This window comes from Lasiodiplodia theobromae, assembly GCF_012971845.1.
Source record: "Lasiodiplodia theobromae strain AM2As chromosome Unknown scaffold_58, whole genome shotgun sequence".
NCBI lineage: Eukaryota > Fungi > Ascomycota > Dothideomycetes > Botryosphaeriales > Botryosphaeriaceae > Lasiodiplodia > Lasiodiplodia theobromae.
In genome coordinates, this window is record NW_023336539.1 from 177615 (window position 1) to 195068 (window position 17454).

The window sequence follows — 17454 nt, forward strand, 5'->3', positions numbered from 1 at the left end:
GATCGGGTTGGTTTGAACGCAATTAGAAGTATATCGTCTTGAGCATTGGCGAAGAAAAGGAGGTTAGCGAGAACTAGGCGCTAAGAAGATGCTTCCGGTTACGAGAATAGCATGCCAAGTTGCCGGCGCAATGGTGGGTATATATATGTACAGAGCGCCGTAACGGCATCAAGAAAGAAAGTAATCATGCTTTTGCAGCTTTTAGTCTGCAGACATCCACCATCCCCCTCATCTCCTCTCTTGACCCTAATACATGCAAGAACAAAGGGAAAAGGTTGGTCTGACTAGGGGTGAGCAAGGTATCCAGGAAAGCAGAGAAATGACAGCACCGGGCGCCCTGCTATCCAACCAAAAGACATCCGCGCAAAATGCGTATGGAAAGGAAATACCGCGATATATAACAACGGAGGATGAAGGACAGGGAAAAGAGAATAGCCATGACCTTCCGCGCAGGGAGGAGCTTATTACTTCGTCGTTACTCGTCACATTCTTTAGGGGTGTCAGAGGAATGTAAAGGTTACACTTCCTCAAGCAGATCCCGAATCTTCGCGTAGAAACTTCCGGGATATTGTCTTATCTCCTCTTCCGTCGGCATCGGCTTGCTCTGATCCCTGAAGCGGTCGGCAACCCTCTGAATGATCTGGCCCAGGAGTGCCTCGGGGATTCTGAGGTCTTCGCCAGCGTCAGGACACAGGAACTCGTCCCTCTCGCTAAGCATCTCAGGAATGGAGGGTCGCCGTGCTGGATCGCGCTGGAGGCAGCGCTTCAGCGTCTTCTTGAGGCCGGTGGGAATGCGTACATTGCCAAGACCATGAGAGGGAAACTCGATGGTGACATTGGGGTTGACGATGGCCATGACACGGTGAATTTGGTTGGAGATGTGCGCAAACGGTGGCCTGCCGTACACCATCTGGTACAAAATGCACCCCAAACTCCAAACATCGCTGGGCTTACCCAGCTTCATACAACGACCGAGCGACGAGTCGCCGTTGGGTCCATGGCGGGCCGACGCGTTTGCGTCTTGCAGGGACTCGGGAGACATGTAGTTCGGTGTGCCAACGTGGGAATCTCGGTGAACGTTTACGGTGTTGTCAATATCGATGGCGTTGGCAATGCCAAAATCGATGAGCTTGAGACGTCCTTGGATCAAAAGGAAATTTGCGGGCTTCAAATCCGAATGGACGATGTCGTACTCGTGGACGGATGCAACACACTCAAGCATCTCCTTCCAATAGTAACGCGTGAAAGAAAGATCCAGGCTAGCGTCTTCAGGATCGATTTTCATGCGCAAAATGCGAGCAAGGTCAGATTCGCCAATGTCCATGAGCTGAGACACAAGTCAGTCGGTGCAATCCGGGATTTCAAGAGACTACTCACCACACTGAGAATCTGTCTTTCCTCGTCCACCTCCCAGTCAAATAACCGAACAACCCTCTCCACACCTTCGAGTTTTCGCAAGAGCTCAATTTCACCCTTGTATCCCCGCACTGCGTTCTCGTCCGCATCCTCGAGCTTCACCCTTTTCAAGGCAAAGAGCTTGCCATTTTCGGCCATCACTCGATAGACATCAGAGCTACCGCCCTTTCCAATTCTGCCTATCTCTTGGTAAGGCTTGCCGTTGACCATGAACGCCCTCCTCCGCTTCTTCTGCTTCACAGTGGATGCGCCGGCTGCAGATGTGGCGGTTTCCAACACCGACATCCTTGGAGGAGGTGGTGGAGCAGGACGAAGTGGAGTATTTACGCTCACTGAAGCCAATGGAACGGGCTTGTGTTCGCCTTTTGAGGATGGTCTGACGGCCGGCTCCGCCTTCATCACCGAGTCCCTCATGAAAGAGTCTTTCATTACCGAGTCAACCTTTGCACTGCTGCTGTTAACCCTCATAGCCGACTCGGCTTTCATGGAAGAAGCAGCGAGATTCTCTTGGTCGTTGGACGGGCTGGTTATGCGGACAACTCTTGGGCTGCCAGAACTGGGTGCCTGCGGGCTTCCGCTCGCCTGAGGACTGGGCACATGAGATGCATCCAGGGAGGACTGCGGCTGTTGCTGCTCATCCTCGCTCTGAGGCGTACGCCTAAGCCTGCGCATGGGCGCGCCCCTTAGAGGCACCCTCTTGATGCGCAGCGACGGCGCAGGGGTGATGGTGTCTTGCATTGGAGTATCCTCGGTGTGGCCGAGAGAATTCCTCGCGATGCGTAGCTTAGGAGCGCCTTGTTGCCTGATTGGAGAGCTGGGTGCGTCCTGGCCGAGGAGCGCACGCGTGTAGGGGTTCAGCTTCATGGGCTGCTCGATCTCATCTTCGGAGCTGTCGCCAATGTCGATACGCTGCATCATGGGAGCGTTGGCGCTAAATCCGTGAGAGTGGCCTAGGATAGAGATGGGCGACTCGCGCCTGTGTTGCAGGGAGCTGTGCATCGAGGGCTGGCGGGACATGCGGCCGCCGTTGCTGTAGGACGATAGAGGAGTAGGCGAAGCTGCGGCCATGGCGTCCGACGGCAGAGGGAATGCGATGCTGAGAAGATCCCGGGGCAATTGTTCGATGTAGCGAATGCCGAGGATGTGCTACCGTTCCATAGGGAATGCTGACGAGGTTGGCGAGATAGTTGCGTCGGGAGGTTGATGGAGTTGCGGGCGTCGAGGCCGCGGGTGCGAGTGGACTGTTTGCGTCGCCGCTGCCACGGCAACCACCTGTGCCTGTGCACGTGAAATTTTGACCCGCCTACCACTGCGCAATGACGCGTGCGACACGATATCGGACGAGACGGGCGTAGGCTTGATGATTCTGGCCGTTTGTCGATGGTGTTTCACCGTCGCGCCCGATGCGCGTAATTTCAATTCTCCGTCCCTGGCCTGCGCCGCTATGATCACCCCAAGCGCCTTAGGCACCCGACCGCCTGCAGCCCTACTGGTAGCCGCTAGTGATGGTACATGTGTATGCATTGTTGCTACAGTTTTACAGTAGTAAGATCCTAAGTCATGCTGCCTTAACGCCCCTAGATTCAAGACAGCCAAATCTACTATCCCGCCAGCGCCTTACCATGCTTTCCCTACCCGAGGGAGCAGCATCCCTAGAGCTTGCTTTCTCTACCATCTTCGACTACAATGGCAACAACAACACAGATGTCGTCTGGCTTTCCCCCATGCCAATTCTCGCCTGGGTAGTACTTCTGCACCTCTTTTGCGAAAGGACCATCCCTCCTGGTGTTGAGACTTGCCGCTTTCGCTTCTCCCGTCACTGCAAGCGCAATGAGTGCTTGCAGCGTGTTGTTCTCGGATTTGCTCAGACCGCCTCTTTCGGTGAGGTTGCGCAGATGAGGGCTCACAACGAATTCCTCTCTGGCATCGATCCATCCGCCAAGAGCAGTCATGTTCTTCCCCACAATGGTGAGCACATCTTGCGGGCTCAGATTGTCCCAGACGCCATCCGTGGCGAACACAAGAACGTCTCCGTGTTTCACTTTGTGGTTCGTGACCGCCGAGTCCTTGGGTGTCTCGGAGTGCTTAAGAGAACCTCCGAAGAGCCTCATTTGGGCGAGTATCAGGGGGGGAATTTTGGACATTTGGTACGGGGTGTTGAAGGCATGCGTCTGCGGCGGGGAGAAATAGCGGACAGCATTGAGGCCAAGATGGATGAAGCCCGAGTCGCCCAAGCTGTCAAAGAATTAGCTTATCCTCCATGCGTGGTTCTGGGAATACTCACTTGGCAACCTCAACAGAACCATCGGGCTCTGCTGCTGCAACGCACGCGGTACTTCCTCCACCGAAAATCGCCTCATCATTGGTCACATTATCATAGCCGATTTGTAGAAGATCCTTGGGATGCAGGGGACCCTTTACAAAACCCTCTGGGTAGCCGTTGGCAGCTACTGCCATGTAGTCGCAAAGGCCATGAGCAAAGTCCGCGGGATCTACGCCAGACTCGACCCAACCGCCGACGCCATCCGCGACTCCGAAAGCGACCGCACCAGTATCTCCGATCTGGTTCACAAAGAACGAGTCTTGTCCGCTTGCCGGTCGCTTGTGTCCGCCCTTCTTCGTCAACCTGACGAAAGGATTGTGGTTGAAGAGGTTGTACTCGGGATTGAACTGATGGCCCTTTGCAGAGTACGAGGCGGATATCCGGTAGGTGAATCTGGGCATCTGGGAGCCGCTGCGGGCAGTTGTACTGTAGGACCGGGATGCGAGGGCAGTCGAAGCAAGCCAGGAGGAGAGGCGGGGAGCCCTGGCAAGACTAGCGTCGCATAAGGGCAATTGCGTACAGGCTGTAAAGCCGGCTTCAGCAGCTTGAGAGAGCTTGGTTTGCAAGACAAGGCGAGGACCGGCGAAGCTCATCGCAATCGCGATTAAGAGGACAAGAAAGGAGATAAGAAAGCGAATGGCCGCACGCATGGGCGGCTTTGGACAGGCTTAAGCTGTGAGCATCACAGAGCAAAGAGCGGAAGCGAAGTTAGGAGAGTTGAAGTGGGTATAGAATTGTGTGTGCAGTGTGGAATCGGGAGTAAAGGTTTCACAGCGACCCGTAAGCATTGATTTCGTCAATGCACCCCGCCGGCGTCTTGGCGGCGGCGGAGCGGGCGGCGGAAGCGGGACCGTGCGCGCTAGGGAGAGCGCGATGGACCAGTCACGCAATTGACGTTGCCTGCATCGCGCGCGGCATGGACTTTTGCTACCAGCCGGCCGCCTCACAACTACGCTTCTGCCCGCCCAATCCTCGCCGCCACAACGCCGCACCCACTCTCTTTGAGCGCGCTTCCAGACCAACCTGTCTGAGGCTGAACCTCAGCGACCAGTAGCAAAGATGATGCACCCGTCGAGGCAAGCATACGTGGAGGAGGAGCCGCAAGAGGTAAGAGAGCTCCGATTTACCTCTTCTTGCGATCCATCGGTGTTTACGAATATGCAAAATAGAGGGCGCGATTCGAGTGCAGCGTCGCGATCGTACCCTCGCGGCGAAAGTCATGAGCAAGGCGCTGATTTTCATGCCTCTGGACAGGACGTTAATATGGGCGGCATCGACCTTGCCAATGTCCGTAGGTCTCCCCACGCTTCTTCTCCCTTCAAGTTGATGCATGCTCACGTATTTCTACAGCTATCGATCGCGACTATTCCCTTCCTTCCGGTGCGGCCGGAATTCCCTCTGAGAAGGCATCGGCCATCCTTGCTCAATTCGAGCGCAAGCGTCTTGCTGCAACCATTGCCGTTCCCACCGACGATAACAAGGTTCGCCTCCGGTTACGAGAGCTCGGCGAACCTATTACGCTTTTCGGAGAGGGCCCTGGAGACAGGAGAGATCGTCTGCGAGAGCTGCTCACCCAGCAGTTAGAATCAGGCCAGCACGATGCGGAAGGCGATTTGCAAATGAGAGACCAGTCAGCCGAGGCCGAGGCTGAGGATGAGGGAAACGAAGAATTCTATACCGAAGGTCTAGAGGAGCTTCTACAGGCACGGAAGGACATTGCAAGGTATTCCCTGCCAAGGGCACAAAACCGCATTGCGTACCAGAAGATGGAATCTACGATACCCCTACGGACCCACGTCAAGCACCGCAAGGCTATCAAGGAGCGCCTGGAAGGGTTCGACTTGTTTGGATCGCAGATTGCTGGAGACAGGCCTGTCAGCATGGCGCGTTTCTCCCCCAGTGGAGAGATGATTGTGGCGGGTAACTGGGGCGGCAGCATAAAGCTACTCGACGTACCCAATCTGGAAGAGAAGGGGGTGCTTCGAGGGCATACTGACAGGATAGGTGGTCTGGCATGGTATCCCGGTGCTACGCTGCCGGACAGCAATGTCTCCCGCTCAACCCTAAACCTGGCTTCTGGCGGCGGCGAAGGCCAGATTCACCTCTGGTCGCTCGAAGAAGACACGCCGATTTCCTCTCTGTCCGGTCATACTGGACGTGTCTGCCGTGTGGAATTCCACCCCTCGGGCAAGTACCTGGCATCAGCCTCCTTCGACACAACGTGGCGTCTGTGGGATGTGAACACCACAACCGAGTTACTTCTCCAGGAAGGACATTCACGTGAAGTGTACACTGTCAGCTTCAACGCTGACGGGTCGTTGATTGCAAGCGCTGGACTCGACAGTATTGGCAGAGTTTGGGATCTTCGCACAGGTCGCATGGTCATGCTTCTGGACAGTCACATCAGCCCAATCTACGGCCTGGATTGGAGTGCGGACGGCTACCGCGTGCTTTCCGGATCTGGTGATGGATTTGCGAAGTGCTGGGATGTTCGAGCCGTCCGTGAGATGGGCAACATCGGTGCTCACAGAGGAGGAGTGACAGATCTGCGTTGGTTCAAGGGAATTGACGGGCCCGCGAACGGATACATGCCGATCAAGGACGAAAGTGGTAACCTGCAGCCGAAGAAGGCAGGCACTTTCTTCGTTTCCTGCGGATTTGACAAGAATGTTAGGATCTTCAGCGCAGACGACTGGGCGTTGTGCAAGACGCTGAGCGGACACTCCGGCAATGTGCTCAGCGCTGATGTCAGTCACGATGCGAGGTGGATTTGCAGCTCCGGCCACGACAGGACAGTGAAACTGTGGGCTAGGGATGATGGAGAAGGAATCTGAGATCACTTGGGCATAGATCTGAGAAATGGTCTCAGCTCAGCACAAAAAAAGGTCTACTAAAGGTACAAATCTCTGTGCCGCCTCAAAGGCGGGCCGTGGAAAGGCAACATGGAGCGTTGCAGCTTCACGGCGGTATTGATACCGGGCAGACGTTGGCTATGAATGGCCCACGCTTATTATAGAACTCAACCTTCACAGTAGCAGTCAACAACAAGAGGTCACTCCACAGTCCCTCATATCCAGATGTCCAACTTCAAGTTTTAACCGGTGCGTGAACATCCGATGTTGGTGGTCACCGTGGGTTTACACGCTGTGCGCTCCGTAACGGTTCGTTCAGATCCAGACGGAGCAACTTTTCGCGAATCCTATCTCAAAGAACTTTCTGGTATCTTCGCGTTATTATGACGTAATTGTTGACATCCCTTGCTGATCCGCACTGACGCGCTATCTTGGCGTTGACAGCAACGCGACATCCGAGGTCCCAATAATTACGCGTCGAAAACAGTGTCAGAATATAATGCACGCAAATAATTCAAGCACCGCTTTTTGTTTCAACGAATAGCACTGACTTCGACACACCACCGATCATGTCATTCACCGACTCTGAGGATAGAGAGCGTGACTCTGAAGAGAGCGAACTTGACTCTGAAGAGAGCGAGCTTGACCCTGAAGAGAGCGAGTTTGACTCCGAGATTGAACCTGACGGTGTGTCCCTTGTATCTGGAAGCGACACCGATCTCAGAACCAGGCATGCGAAAAATCTCTGTGAAGCTTTGGATGCGATTCAAAGCAGTGGTAGCTTCGCTACTTCGGGATCATTGGATACCGCGGTAGATCCCCAAATCCACGTTGACGGGGTTGGGCGTGTTAAGCTACCATTAAGTGAGCAGGATGCTCGTAGCCTTGTTCAAGCCTGCCATCAGGCTCCCTTTGGCAAAGGCAGCGAAACCATCATTGACACTTCAGTCAGGAATACTTGGGAGCTCAATCCCAACCAATTCCACATCCAGAACCCGGCTTGGACTGGTGTCTTGGATGGGCTGATTGGGAGGGTTTCTAAAGAGCTTGGCCTTGTCGACAGTGCGAATGTCGAGGCTCAGCTTTACAAAATGCTGCTCTACGAAAAAGGAGCGATGTTCAAGGCCCACAAGGATACCGAGAAGGCTCCTGGCATGTTTGGAACTCTGGTCATATGCCTCCCTTCTGCCCACACCGGCGGCTCAGTCAAGGTGAAGCATGCAGGACAAGAGAAAACATTTCGCTCGGAGGAGCTGGGGCAATCATACGTCTGCTGGTGAGTGCTGGTGAGTGCTGGTGAGTGCCCAATAGTGTGTGTAGTACAAAAACTTACTGGTTTAGGTTTGCCGATGTTACCCATGAAGTTGCCAAAATTAAATCCGGCTACCGTTGGGTGCTGACGTACAATTTGGTCAACAAGTCTCCGTCGCCCGATAAAGCCAATCTGATCCCGGGAATCGAAAGGCACTTGCTCCGCTCAGCATTACGCGAGTGGTGGGATGCATGTCTCGTCGACCCTACCGAAGAGCGCGCGTATTGCTACATCTTGGAGCACCAGTACACAGATGCAAATCTTGGTTTCGATTCCCTCAAAGGCCAAGATGCGGCCAAGGTTCGAGCTCTGAGAGAAAGCTGCCAGGATGGTAATTTCTGCTGTTTACTCGCCAACCTTCACCGCGAGGTCTGGGGTGCATGCGTGGCAGAAGATCCATGGCCGGGAAGGGTTCACCACAACACAGACATGTCCGGAGCGTTAAGTCGTGGGGACTTCCATGTCATTGACCAAGATGAAGAAATTACTACCAAGCTCAATCATGTTCTTGACCAAGATGGTACATGGGTGGGGGAAGAGATACCAATCTCCGAGGATGCCGAAATCATCCAGTTCAAGCCTTTCAGGAGGGACCCCGACGACGAGGATTTCATGGGATATACCGGTAATGAGGGAGCCCAAGCCACTCACACTTACAGGGACTCGGTAAGCATTCCTGGTCACCTCCCACGTCATATTACTCATAAGCTTGCAGGTTGTTGTAGTCATGCCGCGGCCACACCTCGCAAAATTCCTCCTCGGACGCTACCTTGATGAGTCTCGTTATTGGAAATGGAGTCCCAAGGAGTACCTCAACAGTCCACAAGACGTTCGCTACGTGGTCAATCATCTTCGCCGTCTAGTTGAGACCAATCCCACAGATGAAGCTTGCAGGTTGGATCTCGAAAAGGCTGCTCGCTTCATCCTGGACAAAGAACGAGCTCAGGGGCGCAAAAGCTTAGATTATTGCGTCAGCCAAGCAGTGAGATGCAGTTTCACATTACGCAATTCTAGGCTCTTTGAGGACGCTGCCTTGCTAGTTCGGCAAAAACTTGAAGACGAGGCGATTGACGATATAGTGGCCTGGATAAGACAATCAGGCCTGACGCCACTCGAAAAAGCGTAAGCTAGGTGATGCTCCATACTGTGCTGTGATACTAACGCATAGTAGGCTTGGTCAATGTTTTTCTTCGGAACAGAGGGTGCATGCTCGCTACAGTAACCTCCAGGATTTCCTTCGGCGCGTGCGCAATGTGAACGAAGCGGCAGACGAAGTCAAGGAACTAAACCTAGATGCCTGGGTCGAGACATTCATGAACGACTCGGTTGAGAATTGCCAGGAGTTGGGCGTAGATGACGCTCCTGTCCTCGCTCAAATGGTCAAGACGTCAAGCCAGCCTCAGAAAACACTCGATAGGTGAGTCGCGCGAAACCATGACGAGGCGAAACGACGATCGGAACGCTAACACACGTCAAGAGTGATAGCAGCAGCTATGCGCAATCTGTCCGACACACCATCAATTATGGCTCTGTTAGCCCATCTGTTTCCTGAGGTTAACTCTGGTGGCCTTCCGGTATCCAAAGAGGATGCTTTGAAAGCATTCCAAGACATTCTGGTGAAGATGATACCGTTGTTAAACCTAGAACCAAAGCCGTCCGAGGAGCCACCAGCCCCACGCGTGTGGACAATCTATTCCCCTGAACCTACCAAGCCGCACGCAGGCATAGCGGAGAGACTAAGTGGTCAGACTCTTGCAGAGCTTTTCCATGTAATTTTTCATCTTCAAACCGAAGCTGGGTTGGACCAGATCCTTGAAAAAATCAGGGCCCAGGCTGAAAAAGCAGACGCAGAGATGTTTCATTCAACACTGCTCCCATTCCTTCAAAATCTTCCACCGGTTGCTGAAAAGAACGGCGTCTCCCTGGGTGGGCGCGAGGGCAAATACCGCACGCTCTACCAAACGGTCCTCAACGCATATCTCAAGCGCTACGTCCGCTCCGAGCCAGTACGACCGCAAACATGAGAAAGAGATCCCGCGAAGTGTAAATGCGAAAATTGCAAATTATACCTCAATCACTTTCTAAGAGATCCGTACGAGAGGTGGGGCAGCTTCAGCTTCAATGAGAAACAGCGCAAGCATTTCGAGCAGAGTATCCGCTACCAATCGCCACCCATCGACTATACCTCGAAGACCATTCGAACCCGCATACCCTACACTTTACTTATTGGGAAAACTGAGAATTCTTGGCGCAGAGAATGGGATGCCTGGGCTGAGAGATCCCGGACAGCTGGGGAGAAATTAAAGCAACTTGACTCGAGTATGGACCTGAAGAATGTCTTGGGCGACCAGTACAGCAAGCTGGTGAGCATGGAGGAAGTGCGAGCTCCAGATGGTGTGAACAATAAGGCGGCCCCATGCCACGCTAACACCAATATCATCCCTCGCATTCTCTATAGTGAGAAGTCTGCCGAGAAACTAAGGGCGCATGTGGCTTACGAGCCACCACCACCCGGATCAGAGCAAGTTGTTGAGTCTGCAGCGGTACGAGGCGGAGGAAGTAGTCAGCAGCCGCTGCGAGCAGGCACGGGCAATGCCGGGGTTTCTCGTGGGACCAAGCGTGCTACTTCGCGGGCTAGAGGCTCGGCAAAACGGCGCAAAACATGAGGGTGGTGTTATGCGGAAGTTCGCGTGTTGAGATATATTGTGGGTAAGTGTTTTGTATGTTTGAAGAGAATAGTCACGTTGGATTCGTCCTGCGTGCTGAGCAGATGTAGAATTAAGGTGGGACGAGATGGCCTTATCTTTCCAATTACCAAGCACGTGCGCTCTATCTGATCAATGGTCCTGAATAGCGGGTATCTCTCTCGACCAGCCTTACAGGTATATACTACACCATTGCAGACCATTACGAAATTTCAACCATTCACATTTTCCGTCTTCCATCAGCAGCACTTCCCGGACTAAATATCACAGTTGAATACACCACTTGCGATGATGATTATCCTCCGCGTGTTAATCTTGCTCTAGGCCGCAACTTCTATCACAACGTTGGTTACGAGCACGACTATTTTAACTACATCGCTTCCTCCCACTCCGACTCCAGCTAAAACGACTACAACTACTATTTCTAGCCCCAACTAGATTGCAGCCTAACACTATTTTACGGCCGGGTGGGAGAAACGTGGGCATACACAAATTCCAACGACTCTCGGGCTTTTCCCCCATACTTTCCGGGGCTTTCATGGTGGGGTTTATTAGATTCAAACGTGATAGGCGGATCATTGCAAAAAAATTTCAAATGGGCAATGAGTTTTTCTTGCAACATAGACGGGGAACCTCTTGGTGATTATAGCAACGGGTGAAAAGTGGACATGATTTTGCACGTGCCCGAAGTTGCTCTTGCGATTGCACCTTCTGCTTCAAGTTTCGTGGCCATGAATGGAAATGGCGAGTGACACGACCGATTTGAGCGTGCAGATTCGACACACCCATGCCAGCAAACCCAGTATCGCTTTAAGATGTCGTTACAGAAGATCTGTGTCGACGCCATTCGGTCACTCTATCTTTCCCTCGTTGCCTGTGCCTCAGTTTTGCGCCACCACCTGGCAATCAACATGGATGCAAAGAACAAGTCCGATAACGGCAAGAGGCGTGTATTTATACCGTCATTTCTGAGGCGCTCCGGCATCAAGCTCACGGCAGATGTCTGCGCGGAGCCATCAGAGCAAGGCGCGCCGGTACAGGTCCCTGATCGCAGCAGCAACCCCGGTAGCGAACCAGCAACACCAGATTTGCAACCACACTCGCATAAACCCCAGAGACACTTCGCCTGGAGGCCACGAAGCTTTCTCAACGAAATCGCCACCACGCCCTTGACACGCACACGCCACTGCGACTCGCCCGCCGACACCATGGGCTCAGGTGAAGCGAAAAAGGCAGAGACGGAAAGCGACTACTTCACTTCAGCCACCCGGCCAAGTTCGGAATCAGACAAAAGTACGCGCATGAAGGGAGACGAAAGTGAGGTGCCTAGCGCAGCCGACGACGGTGCCTCTACGACGGCCATACGCGGAGAAGAGGAAGCTAGCAAGGGCACCGGAAGTAGTAGCGGCGCCGGCACTTTGACCCCGCCCAGCAGCGTCGCTGAGCAGATCGACGGCGTCGACGAGGATTCTGAGACGTCGAGCAAAGCCCCTAGCGCCACCGTGCAGCTGTCGTCTGCCATGGCCGCCTATGAGGTGGCGCGCGAGTGAGTACAAGGCGACCCAGCATGACACATGTGCTGACCCTACATGGCAGGTACCAGAGGCGGGTGGATAGAGGCGAGGTGAGGGCTCCGACAGACCAGGACCGTGCCAACTACGTCAACTGGAAGCGCAACTACATTGCTTGGCTAGCAAAGAAGCGAGGAGAGGAAGCGAGAGAGCAGGTGAGTCGGCGCGAGAGATAACGTCCGTCGACCGGGGGATCGCCAGACCCAGCTGGTTGGGCTCTTCTGAATAGCCCCTGTCTGACCTGTGTTGCAGACATCCCGGCTCTGATCACTTCCGACAACCTACTCTGCGGTGCGAATAGAGAGCGGAGAGGTATCCAGGGGCGACGGGATTGGATGGATACTTTGGCTTGAGCATTAGCTGGTTCGCAGTGCGTTGCAGAGGAAGTATGCACTTCGAAAACAAGTCTTCTTAAATCCAGCTTTTGCATTGTTATCCCGTTATTTGATTTGTAGGCGTTTGTTGCGGACGGGTGGAATGATCAACCCGAAGCAGATCTAAGATTAAAGACGCGGGCAGGCCGAGGTGTTGTATGACTTTATCTGCGGCCTAGCGCGGTCGATGACGGCAGGCAGGCAGGTACAAGCACCAAGCGGAACGCTTCCATGATGAGCTGGGACTCCTTTAGCGCGCCGGCCTAAATGGCGGTTCGGGACGCATGCGAGCGGTTCAACGCCAGGCCTTCGACTCCCCTTTCGGCTAGCCAAGTCGCGACGCCAACGGCGCCTGCTCGGAGCTCTTCCAACTCCATTCCACGGGAACGTGGCTGAAGATGCCGCGCAACGCCTTCTACCGATCGCCGTTCGCATGCCTGCCGCCGGGGTTCAGCCAGCCAGTGTCGTTCCACTAAGAGGGCTTAGTCTTATCTCAACGACCAATGCTCTCACTCGGGACCGTGCCATCGTCTCTTATCTCTGGTACTCCCCATCCTTCACGCATCGACCCTCCTCCCTCGCGGCATTGGCAAGCCTCCGCCACGTTTTGCCGCGTGTGCCGATGCACCATTATTTCCAGAGGCTAATTGCATCTCCCGCTGACTGATCCCTCCGATGCGTCGATTCGCCCAGGAACCATCGCCATGACAAAATCGCTCAGGCCGTTCCACGTCAGAATATTCCAGCCTGTGGCCATCTAGCTCTGGATAGGACCCAGCCGTCCGGTTCGTTCCTTAGAAATCCCGAGGCTTGACGAAACCTTGCAGCCGTGTCGGCACCATGACTCTGGCCCCAAAGATCTTCCCTACCCTTGCCGCCCAAAGGCGAGGATCAGGAAAGAATCATGTCGACCTTCATTCAAGTGTTCCGGCTGAGCCGCCAACCTGAGTTCAAGCAGTGTCAGCCATCGTAGCTAGCTCCGGCAGAGCAAACGCCCACCAGCGGCCACCAACACCAGCCTCACCCATGCCCCGGATGGAGCCGACACCCTTGTCGAGCCTAGCTTTCCGTCGGTATTGCCACGCTTTTCTACTTCGGAGCCCTGTGCATATCTGCAACTGTAACTGACAATCTGCGGTGAATCGCGGGTACGGCGCTGCACATGCTTTACTTCTAAGAACATCTTCCCCGGACTAGCCGCTGTCGCTTTTCCTCACGTTAAGCGTCATGTGCCTGAATGGCCTGATCTTCCCTGCCTTTGAGCTAGCCAGGTTGACCTGCAGGGGCCAGGGGCCGGGGCCCAAAACGTGGTAGCAAGGACCATGTGCTCGTTGCCTAGACATTGTGTGTCCCGGTCCGGATATACCTCCCGCTAGCTATCTTATGCCACGCTCGGCCCTTTTCCCTCAGCTCCTTGGTAAGACCTAAGCATGCCTCTCCCTGCTCCCACATTCCGCAGTCTCGCGACTGCATGAGCAAACACCGAGAAACTTTGCAAAGTATATCGGGCGCACTTCTCCCCGAAACTACTTTCGATTTTGCCTTCACCTGACTATTGATCTCTTCGAATCTCTGGACTTGTTTTCCTTCTCTCCATACACTCCATTCTGGAAACCAACCACCGCTTGACCCGTCACAAAATCGAGCCCCGGGAATGTGCCCGCTGAAGGCTGATCGCCATTGACGGCTCACTCACACGCTCCTTTCCTTTTCCGTCATGTCTGTATTCGACGAGGAGTTCCAGCATGAGCTCACCAGTCAATCATGGGCCCTCTATGCCGTGGGTATACTCCTGATAATTTTCAGAATGTAAGCGCCACCCAACAATTCACCAGGAGAAGTTGGCTTAGTATTTCCGACAGGTATGCACGCGCGCACAGAGTGGGACTCTCAGGGCTGGCAACAGATGATTATCTGATGCTCGTGGCAGCGGTTTGTGCAAAGATTTCCACCATGTGCCCGGAACGGTTTTTGCTTACTCGGTCGCAGTCGTGGTACACTATCTTGATCGTCTGTTTGAACGTCATTGCTGGAGGCGGCGGGAGCAACCTGTTCCTTCCTGAGGAATACGCCGAATTCACCAAAGCCGACATTGAAGATCGAATCATGGGATCGAAAATCGTCATCGTTTCCGAGCAGGTCGGTTTCACTTTGGATCTGTATGCAAAACGTAGTAACTGACCAACTTAGGGCATGCTGAATGTCATCTACACACTCAAGATATGTCTCTTGATCATGTACAGCCGCCTGACAACAGGCGTAGCCCAACATCGTCTTGTCCAATTTCTCTTCGCCTATGTGGCCGTGGGATGGCTGGCTACAGAGATTACCTTCTTTGCGTCTTGCAGACCCTTCAACGGCTATTGGGCAGTACCACCTCCGGATCCTCAATGCGCCACTCTGGAACGCTACGCAATCGTCCAGGTTTGCTTCAACCTGTCTAGCGATCTCGGCATCCTAGTGATTCCAGTACCCATGCTCACTAAGTTGAATATGCCTTTTCGACAACGGCTGGTCCTCGGGCTCGTCTTTAGCTTGGGCATCTTTGTCGTAAGTTGACCACATCAGTTTTCGGCGCGTGATCTGACGCAAAGGTACATCTAGATCATCGCCGCAATTCTCACCAAGGTATACAACCTTTCCGATGTTTACGACACATCGTATATGCTGTGGTACACGCGCGAAGCATCAGTCGCAGTATACGTCGCCAATTTACCGATGATATGGCCTCTCCTTCGCGAATGGTTCCCGTGCTTGCGCAATATTTCGACGGGCAAGAGCTACCCTGCAGAACGACGACCATCCGGATACTACGGAGATGGAACACGGCTACGCAGCACGCCGGGCGCGAAACAACACAGAACGATCCGCGATCTCAGGATCTCGCACCACTCGAAAACATTCACGAAATCGAATTCAGGGGGTTCGTTCGTAAAAGGCGACATAGAACTAGGGATCAAAAGTATCGCGACGGTGCGCAGTGGCAGTCCGGCGAGCTCGGAGCGGGCGTTGAACCCGGGAGATATCCGCGCCGAAGTCACAATTGAAGTGGCGCGTGAAAGGCCGGAGGAGAATGATGGCAGTCGGCCGGCGGGAATGAGCCAGGGCGACGCATTGACGTGGACGCATGCCACATCGACTGCGCCCATGACCGAGACCAGCATAAGCGGACCGGAGCGATTTGAGAGATGATTCTATGATGAGATACCTATGTCTAGATTTTTTTTTCTACGTTTGGCCCTTAGAGATGATCATGGAGGCGCAAAAGGGGGATTCGTGTAGGATGATCTGGCGCCTGGCGATTCTGGAGAACTGGTAGAGTCTGGACCGCGCGGCGCGGGATATTTATATAGAGTTCATTAATATGGGGAAAGTACAAGGAGCATTCTCTTGGCGGGGTGGGAGCCCGGAGCCGATGACGTCCTTCGCTCACATGGCGTCGAACTCCCCGCCAGGGGACGCGCTCTGCCCGACCCCAAACAACCATGGCCCGGAACCGCCGCCTGTCGCCCTCCGCCCAGCAACCATGCACCGCTCCGATAGCATCGCCATAGCGAAGCTAGCCCAGACTGGCCGCAGCTCCACCCTCGCCGCCCCCTTCGGCACCAAGCAAGAACGCGACCCGTCCGTCAAGCGCTCGCACCTGTCGCTGCATGGCCACAAGCACCACAGCCATCATCACCACCACCACCATCGCCACGCCAGCCGCTCTTCCAAATATGGCGGCGACGAGAAGGAAATCAAGTCGGCCGTCCTGCCCACCGTGCGCCCCCAGTTCCCGGAGATGAACGTCGTAAAGCCTGCGAACAGCAGCACCAGTGGAGGCAGCGGCAGCGCCAACGACCTCGTCAGCCCTTCCGTCGTTGCCGAATACGATCAGGGCGTGCGGCGCGTGGCCTCGCGCGTCATCAAGCCTGAAGATGTATCTCGTGAGCGTGCCCGCCAGAGACAGCGCGACGAGTAAGTTTCTACTGCTTTCTTATTGATCCTCATGTCTCACGCCTATGCACGTCTTTGGTCACCCACACATCCGTCCTTGCCGCCTTCACTCAGACATTGTCTCAACCTTTTTTCCTCCTTTATCTCTTCTTCCCCAGCACAAGCCCGTGTTGGACAACATCGCTAACCGCTTGGCACCTCACAGACAACTCCGCACCGCGCTACGCGTCCTCGACGAGCAATCCATGGCGACGACGCGGCGGCTCGACGATACGTACTACTCGATCCTGGAGAAGGTGGCGAGCTTGCACGGTACCATCGGCGGGCTGCAGGAGCTGTCGACGCTGACGAAGCGGCTGCGCGCGGGCTTCGCGGCCGACGCGGCCGAGCTGGTCGACGAGGTCGATGGCTCGCTCGACGGCATTGGCGACTTCGCCGCCCAGGCCCGCCTGCTCGAGGAGTTTGAGGCCCGCATCGCCGCAGGCAAGGAACGCGCTGCCCGCCTGAATGAGCGTCTCGACGCTGCCCGCAAGCGCGTCGACGAGCGCGAGCGCATGGAGGAGGAGTGGAGGACCAGCGTGAACCGTAAGTCATTCGCGGTTTTTTGGGTGTTGCATTTGTGAGGGGAGGGTGCTAATCGGTGTGAACAGGCCGTCTGCGAATCTTTTGGAGTGTTTTGGCCGCTATGGTTGCGCTGTTCCTTGTTGGCTACATCGTATACGGTATCCGCACCCAAGGCGCTGGTGAAGCCGTGTCGAACACAACCAACGCTACCGCTAAGCGCAACTTTTCCGTCGACTTGGAGAACGTGGTCGTGCCGCCGCCCGTCCGGGATATCCTTGACAGTGTTCACAGCTCTCCCTCGAGCGCTACCACGCCGTCGCCCCTGACGTCAAACGCTGCGTCGGATGATGAGATATTGCACGTATTCGACGAACTGTGAACCGAATCATGGGGTGTTT

General features: G+C 54.5%; 7 protein-coding genes across 7 annotated transcripts; 5 read left to right on the forward strand and 2 right to left on the reverse strand.

Moving 5' to 3' along the window:
• Window positions 1-517: 517 nt before the first annotated feature.
• LTHEOB_12179 (Checkpoint protein kinase) lies at window positions 518-2484 on the reverse strand (the record flags this gene model as incomplete). The annotated part of the gene is made up of 2 exons (XM_035509017.1): window positions 518-1327; window positions 1378-2484. The coding sequence occupies 2 exons, from the start codon at window positions 2482-2484 to the stop codon at window positions 518-520; spliced, it is 1917 nt and encodes a 638-aa protein (XP_035365296.1).
• A 584-nt stretch (window positions 2485-3068) lies between these two features.
• On the reverse strand, window positions 3069-4140 carry LTHEOB_12180 (5-azacytidine resistance protein azr1; the record flags this gene model as incomplete). Its single annotated transcript, XM_035509019.1, has 2 exons — window positions 3069-3651; window positions 3701-4140. 2 exons carry the CDS (start codon window positions 4138-4140, stop codon window positions 3069-3071), a joined length of 1023 nt encoding a protein of 340 aa, XP_035365297.1.
• Window positions 4141-4798: 658 nt separating this feature from the next.
• On the forward strand, window positions 4799-6573 carry LTHEOB_12181 (uncharacterized protein; the record flags this gene model as incomplete). Its single annotated transcript, XM_035509020.1, has 3 exons — window positions 4799-4846; window positions 4994-5030; window positions 5090-6573. The coding sequence occupies 3 exons, from the start codon at window positions 4799-4801 to the stop codon at window positions 6571-6573; spliced, it is 1569 nt and encodes a 522-aa protein (XP_035365298.1).
• A 587-nt stretch (window positions 6574-7160) lies between these two features.
• LTHEOB_12182 (uncharacterized protein) lies at window positions 7161-9324 on the forward strand (the record flags this gene model as incomplete). Its single annotated transcript, XM_035509021.1, has 6 exons — window positions 7161-7278; window positions 7540-7867; window positions 7933-8569; window positions 8619-8797; window positions 8918-9025; window positions 9075-9324. 6 exons carry the CDS (start codon window positions 7161-7163, stop codon window positions 9322-9324), a joined length of 1620 nt encoding a protein of 539 aa, XP_035365299.1.
• A 2195-nt stretch (window positions 9325-11519) lies between these two features.
• On the forward strand, window positions 11520-12446 carry LTHEOB_12183 (uncharacterized protein; the record flags this gene model as incomplete). Its single annotated transcript, XM_035509022.1, has 3 exons — window positions 11520-12154; window positions 12205-12334; window positions 12432-12446. The coding sequence occupies 3 exons, from the start codon at window positions 11520-11522 to the stop codon at window positions 12444-12446; spliced, it is 780 nt and encodes a 259-aa protein (XP_035365300.1).
• A 1824-nt stretch (window positions 12447-14270) lies between these two features.
• On the forward strand, window positions 14271-15745 carry LTHEOB_12184 (uncharacterized protein; the record flags this gene model as incomplete). The annotated part of the gene is made up of 5 exons (XM_035509023.1): window positions 14271-14362; window positions 14416-14485; window positions 14543-14692; window positions 14744-15103; window positions 15158-15745. 5 exons carry the CDS (start codon window positions 14271-14273, stop codon window positions 15743-15745), a joined length of 1260 nt encoding a protein of 419 aa, XP_035365301.1.
• A 334-nt stretch (window positions 15746-16079) lies between these two features.
• On the forward strand, window positions 16080-17435 carry LTHEOB_12185 (uncharacterized protein; the record flags this gene model as incomplete). Its single annotated transcript, XM_035509024.1, has 3 exons — window positions 16080-16513; window positions 16698-17077; window positions 17143-17435. 3 exons carry the CDS (start codon window positions 16080-16082, stop codon window positions 17433-17435), a joined length of 1107 nt encoding a protein of 368 aa, XP_035365302.1.
• Window positions 17436-17454: the final 19 nt, after the last annotated feature.